This window comes from Mastomys coucha, unplaced genomic scaffold (assembly GCF_008632895.1).
Source record: "Mastomys coucha isolate ucsf_1 unplaced genomic scaffold, UCSF_Mcou_1 pScaffold7, whole genome shotgun sequence".
Classification (NCBI taxonomy): domain Eukaryota; kingdom Metazoa; phylum Chordata; class Mammalia; order Rodentia; family Muridae; genus Mastomys; species Mastomys coucha.
The window spans coordinates 90,176,644-90,183,968 of record NW_022196913.1 but is presented as its reverse complement, the minus strand read 5'-3'; the positions used below and the strand labels follow the sequence as shown (position 1 = coordinate 90,183,968).

At 38.6% G+C, this 7,325-nt stretch overlaps 1 protein-coding gene across 1 annotated transcript in view; it reads right to left on the bottom strand.

The window, feature by feature from the left end:
• Positions 1 to 3,138, bottom strand: part of Utp23 (UTP23 small subunit processome component) — an 11,791-nt gene extending 8,653 nt beyond the window's left edge. The window contains exon 1 of the mRNA XM_031359604.1: positions 2,824 to 3,138. Coding sequence (XP_031215464.1) covers positions 2,824 to 3,011 — 188 coding nt within the window. The 5' untranslated portion in view covers positions 3,012 to 3,138. The remainder of the gene's footprint in view (positions 1 to 2,823) is intronic.
• Positions 3,139 to 7,325: the final 4,187 nt, after the last annotated feature.

Sequence of the window (7,325 nt, the reverse complement as noted above, 5' to 3'; positions counted from 1 at the left end):
ACAAACAAACTAGTAGTGATGTATTATTTTAAAATATACAGTTAATAAATTTGGAGTTATTTAAAATTTATATTGAGAAAAACATGTATTTCCAGTGTTGCTGTAGATAAGCATCTACATAAGACTGTTCAATTGATTTTTGTTTTATATCAAACAATTTTTATAATACTCATTTTTATTGTTAAAATATTTTATAAATTTTAAAGAATATGATAAAATAAGAATGAAAGGTATGGCAAGTATTGAAGGGGTCTCTGGGAGGAGTTGGGATACAAAAGGGAAAGAAGAATTTGATGTAATTCTACTTACTTAAAATATGTTTTTAAATGTTAACAAATTCAGATAAATTGAAATTATGTATCTTTTCTCATCATAATGCAATAAAACTTAAAAAAAGGAATGAGTATTCTGCGACCAGCAAATGCTGGGTATCAGTGTCTCAAATTTTGTATTATTTGAAAAATTCCCAAAGTAGCTAGGTGGTGGTTGTGCACACCTTTAATCCTAGTACTTTGGAGGCAGAGGCAGGTGAATCTCTTGAGTTTGAGGTCAGTCTGGTCTACAGAGCATGTTTCAGAATAGCCAGGGCTATACAGAGAAAATCTGTAGAAAACAAACAAACAACAAAACAAAACAAAACCACCCCAAACCCACAAAAAACAAAGATTCCCAAAGTTAAGTGGTTGTTCTCCTTTCTCCTCTTCCTCTCTGAGACAGGCTCTTGCCAGGCCTACTTCAAACTCATGGTACTCCTCCTGAATCAACCTTGCAGAGCATCTGTATTACAGTGTAACCTACCTTGACTGACTCAGGAGTTAGATTCCTTGGGGAAATATGACACTTGCACATGTAGTACTTCTTGACCTCTTGCATCACAGCACTGTACTATTTATGCTTTTATGGCACATGGGAGTAATTCAGAAGCATCTAATTCAGGGGCAAGAGCTGTTCAAAGCTGTATGGGCAGCTCTTAGGGATAAAGGGACCAAAACTTTCAGACGATGGGATCCATAAAACATTTAAAAGTTTTATGTGTTGGGTTGGTGATGTTGGTGCCACACACCTTTAATCCCAGATGTCAGAAGGCAGAAGCAGGCGAATCTGAGTTCAATGCCAACCTGGTCTACATAGTAAGTTCAGGACAGCCAGGGCTACACAGGGAAACCTTGTCTTTTGTTTGTTTGTTTGATTTTCGAGACAGGGTTTCTCTGTATAGTCCTAGCTGTCCTGGAACTCACTCTGTAGACCATGCTGGCCTCAAACTCAGAAATCCGCCTGCCTCTGCCTCCCAAGTGCTGGGATTAAAGGCATGCACCACCACAGCCCAGCAGAAACTTTGTCTTGAAACCATTGCCCCACCTCCAAAAAACATTTTTTTTTGTATGTATATGTGGGTGGGGTGGTTAGGTGTAGAGGCCAGAAGAGGGTGTTGGATCCTCTGGAGCTGGAGTTACAAGCAGTTGTGAGATCCCTGACACTGATGCTAGGAACCCATCTCAGGTCCTGTGGAAGGGCAGGAAGCATGCTTAACCACTGAGCAATCTTTCCAGCCTGAGATTAAAATCTTGACGTTGTCTGTAATGCAGAAAGAGCATTACTTAATTCTAAATGTGGAAGGCTGTTTACTGCAAAGTAGAACATTAACAGCACACAGCACTGCTTGACTTCTATGAATGTATAAAGAACACTCTAACTGGCTACTTAAAAGCTGTAGTGGTTTAACTCATTTTAATTTATTCTACAATGCAAAAACTACTAAAATTCTTATTGATGGTCTAGCTTCAGTTTACCTTTTCCCTATTTTCATGTCCCATAATATTAGATATAACCTCTTCTTCACCTATCAACCTGGTATTTGTTCAAAAGTTCCTTTAAACAATAACATTACTATTTCTATCATTAAAAACAGAGATTTCCAGCAGGGCAGTGGTGGCGCACACCTTTAATCCTAGCACTTGGGAGGCAGAGATAGTCTGATTTCTGAGTTCGGGGCGAGCCTGGTCTACAGAGTGACTTCCAGGACAGCCAGAGCTACATAGCGAGGCCCTGCCTCTAAAAACCAAAAAGACAAACAAACAAAAACAGACATTTCCTCCTCAGTTCTAAACAAACCCCAGGGGGCTCGAACAGCGATTCTATGAAACCTTTTAAAATAGCCACCACTTGCACCCCACCTCCACCCCTCTCACACACTCCTGCTCCTGGGTGTTCTACCCTGGATGTGCTCACTTACATGAAGTGAGAAAGCACAGATGTGGAATGAAAACAACCATCAGCAGTTGACTTTACATCCCATCAAGACTAAGGCTAGGCCTTTGTCTTGCCCACTAAGGTATCCTCAGGGTCTGGAGCAGTTCTAGCCATTTGGTTGGTACTTAAAAATAACCTTGGGCGAAGTTTTCAATCTTGAGCCTTGATTTCTTTTCCTACGAATTGAGATAAGATCTCACTGGCAATTGGAAGGCTTGAAAAACTTTGAGTTAAACTTACACATAACAACCTCTATAGAAAGGGTGTAAGCTTGTAGATGTTGAAATCATTTTCCTACATACATGATAGATACCTCATGTGACCTTATATCAACTTTGAAGAACTTATGCTCCCATTTCTTGCCTGAGACTTTTGACTGGAACCAGAAGTCCAAGTCAGGTCTACTTGTTACAGAATTCTTATTCTGATTTTTCGCAGAAATAACGGAATATTCACATGGCACAGTACCATCTGCCTGACTTCTCGGTCAGTTAGGGCCCAAGGTAACCCGACTTTCTGTTTGTACCGTGGAGAACTCTAGGCCACACCCGCGACCCCGCCCCTCAGACTCACCTCGTGGTGCACAGTTGGGTCTCTCCCATAAGGTAGCGGGGCAGCTGGTCCCGCAGCTGGATGCGACCCCGCAGCGCTGCCTGGCAGAAAGTGCCGTCCAGAAGGATCTGGTAGGGCTCGCGGACTCCGAAATTGTTGCGGAAAAAGCTGAGATGCTTCTTGGCGTGTTTCTGCCTGGTGATCTTCATGACTGCTTAAGCAACCGTATTCACCAGCACCAGCCTCACTTCCGCACTCCTAGAAATTTGTATTTCCCGGAACGAAGAGCCTTCGACCCGGAAGTACACGCCCTCATGCCCACGGCCCGCCTCTCGGATTCAGTCGTTCTCAAAGGAACGCCTACTCCCACTTCCAAACGCAAGCTTTAGGGGGCGGAGCTTCCGTCTGTGCAGAGGAGCCGCTGAGAACGCAAATTCGCTCAGGTTGGCACATGCGCACTCGTGAGCTGGACTAGAAAATGTTCTTGCTTTGTGTTGCTCGTTGCCTGACACTCAGGAAGTCTCTGAAAGACTAGTAATATGAAAATAACCAGTGATGATACCGTTGACCCAGACACTCTGTAATTTGCCATTCACCAAGTATCATTCCCATGAATGTTTTTAATTTCCAAGTTAAGAAAATGAGCCATGTGGTTGCACCACCATAACTTGGGAGATTTTGCTGGTTGCTCGTTTTTAAGGAAGCAAAAGCACTTTTGCCAAGGACACGCGTTTCCTAATCTTCTGGAATTCACAATGACTGTCTGATGTTCACCGGTATTTTACAACACTTTACAAATGAATTGACCCTATGGTAAAAAGGTCTGTTACCCAACTTTATAGCACAGTCTCTTAACTCATCCTGGAGAACCCAATTGAAATAGCCAAATTTGCTGGTTGTGATGGAGCACACATCTTTAATTCCAGGAGGCAAAGGCAGGAAGATCTCTGTAAGTTCCAGGACAGCCTGATCTACTTACTGAGTTCCAAGACAGCCATAGCTACATATTGAGATCCTGTCTTGGAAAACAAATAAACTAAGCAAAACAAACAGCCAAATTAATAGCAATAAAGGATTTGCTTAGTGTGGTCAAATGGAGGTGCCAGTCATTATGGCAGTCATTTCTGCCAGTCATTATGGCAGTCAATTTCTGAGGTTCTGAAGTGAATTAAAGTGTGCATAAGTAGCCAGGGATATGAATATCTAACTCAGTGGTTCTCAACCTTCCTAATACTATAGCCCTTTGATATAGTTCCTCATGTGTGGGTAAGTGCCAATCGCAAAATCAATTTCATTGCTACTTCATAACTCTAACGTTGCTACTGTTATGAATCATAATGTTAATATCTGTGGGTTTTTTGATGGTATTAGGTGACCCCTGTGAAAGGGTCTTTTGAACTTCAAAGGGTCAGGACCCATAGGTTGAGGAATGTTGAATTCTAACCAATCTTGGTTAATATGTGCCACTGTCTACCATTGACCCATCACTTTTTGGACTTTGGTCCTATTCTGGAAGGTGTTCTAACAAGGCATTAAGACTGTGAAATCTCTTTCCCAGAAGACAAATTAAGTCCCCCCTTGGTGTCAGGCTCTGAGCCTTTTCCTTCTTCCAGCATGAAATTCCCATTTCTTAGGGTCAGTTGTTTCAATTGAGGGACAAGAAAGAATATCATCAATTTCTGCCAGGCCAGTTACAAAGCCATTATTTGTATCTCCTCATCCTAAAGTCAAGCCTGAGTGACTCAGTGTTTTAGAAGAATTCCCAAGAATTTCATTTTCCAAAAGTCTGTTGAGTTGGAGGCCTGTTCTCAATTTCATAGATGTTTTTCTGACATAGGAAAAATACATACTGGCTTGAAAATAGGAACACACACACACACGCACACACACACACCTAATTTAAATGCTTTCGAAGTTACTTAATCAATTTAGTTAAATGAAGAGAGTGAACCAGGAGTTTTCAAATTTGATTAACTGTGTAGAGTATCCATTTTAAGGTAAAAGAATGGAGAGCATGGAGTTTGCATTTTTGTCTGGAATCTGTCCCAGATCTAGTTTTGGCCAATTTGGCCAAAGATTGAAGGAACCATATTTTTTTTTTTTCAAATGACTTACAATGTGATTGAAATGTATTGCTTGCATTTGGCATTTTATTTCAATTTATAGGTTTATGGAATTGACCTAAGGTACTCTGTCAAGTTAGTCCTGACCTGAAATCCAGTACTACCATGAGATGGCTGCTTTCATTTAACGGAAAATAAAATTAGGGGTTTGAAATCATGAGAAGCTGTAGTAGGGCTGTTTTCATAGTCTTTGAGTATAATTGCTCACTATTTTCTACTTTAATCCTTCCTTTATCCCTGTATGCACATCCCCGGAATGCACACCCTATCCTGAGTGGACTCTCATTTTAAAGAAATATCCCAACATAAAATAATTAAAAGCTTTAAAAAAACAGACTCACATCTTTCTACTTAGATCTCACTTCTACTCACTTTTTAATTCTAAAAAGATGTGGGATGCCGCTAAGAATTTGAATCATATTCTAGGGTGTTTTGTTGTTGTTATTGTTTTTTTAATTTTAATTTACTGAACTACAGCATAACTTTTTTCAAGTTCTATGTTTGACTGCCAATTTGCACGCTTATTCTTCCTACAAAGTACAATAGAGCCCTATAACAGTGATTTTCAAGTTTGAAATCATTTTCTATTGATTTAAAAAACAACAACAACATGTCCCTGGGTATGGAGGAAAAGTGTTAGGGTAATTGCTTAAGATAGCCATTTCTGGCTCAGAACAAGTTTTGTTGGAGAAAGTTTATAGCAGCTTGAAGTTCTTAGACTCTCCCAGGTGGCACTTGAAATATGCATAGTAATGAATTCTATATAGACTGTTTTTTTTCTGATAAATACAGGCCTATGATAAATTTTAGCACATAAATTAATCACAGTAACAGTAAGAAACTGGCAACATTAACAAAACAAAGCAGCTAACACTGGAATAAGACTTATGTGGAGGTGTCTTGTCCGTGTCTCTGTGTAAGATCAGATTTTTGGTTTCAATGTCCAGCTAGCTCCTAAGTGACTCACAGGTAGGTAGTATTCAGACAGAGAGGCACATTTATTATGAAAATTTCTCCAAGTCATTGCTATGCTCTTAGTGTTCCTCACCAAACTTTTGCAGGAAAACACTACTGTTTACCCAATATAATATTTTCATTAAATGGTCTACCAAAAATATTTTTGCACAGATGCCAAATGACCTAGTATTAATGGCAAGCCAATATTTGGTTACAGCCAAGACAGAAGCTCAATATTGCCATTATTCAATGAAGTAACAGGATGAATAATTTTAAAAATAAAAAACTAATTAATTATTTTGAAGAAATATTGTGACATCATTTTAGAACTACAATAGTCTTTGAAAACCATGATCTACTCTTGGCAAAGCCAATGATGCCCTATCATTGCTATCCATAGCCTTTCACTTGGATTGCTGGACTGGGTACTTTCTATGCCAGACATTCATATTCAGCTAAGGTAGGTGGGAAACCTGTTTATTTTTCTTTACTTTTAAAATACTCTTAATATTCATTATTGTGTTTGGATCAAATATAATTTATAATGTGACATTATTGTACATGGTCTTGGAGGTTTTTTCTTCATGAAAGTTTGATGAAGCCAAGGTGAAATGAGAATGATTTATTCTTGGAAGGTGTGACTAATACTCGAATAGGACTATTTCATGAAAAATTCATGGTCTAAATGGAATTAAATAGGTAAATATTAAGTTCAGTTCTTAAAGGTTATTTTGTTTCACTCATGAATGTTGGTATAATTTTATTTAATTTCATTGACAACAAGGGGTACATGTAACATATCTATTGTAATATTATCTCCCTTGTATTCATATTTAAGTATTTATAAATTTTTCTCAACATAGCATTAACTCAAAAAGAATATTACTTTTCTTCTAAATTATGCCTGACATTCTATCTAAATAAACAATTTATTTAAATAAATTACATTTTAAAACAAGTTGAGTACACCGCAACATAGTAAGTTCCTATTAAGCTCTTAACTGTATAGAGAGATAGAAATATGCAGATATATTTCATTCTGTAGTATAGAATCCATGTGGGCTACCTGACTGTGGAATTTCCTACCTGTCTGAAGGTGTTATTAAGATTAAATATAAAGGTGATACATTTTAAAATATTTTTAATTTCAAATTACAAAATTACCCATGTTAGCCATAACATGTAGAACAATAAATATAAGATATTAACTCCTATTGTGTGGCAAATTTTTCCTTGGGGAGACACAGCACAGACCTTCTCACCACAGATAAGGAACCCAAGAGAGACCAAAATATGGATGGCACCGAACTCTATAGACTTTGTTTTCTTTCCTTTCTTTTTTTGAAACAAGACCTCACTCTCACCTTGGTTGGCCTGAAACATGCTGTGTAGATCAGGCTGACCATGAGCTCACAGGGATCTGCATGCTTCTGCCTTCTGAAT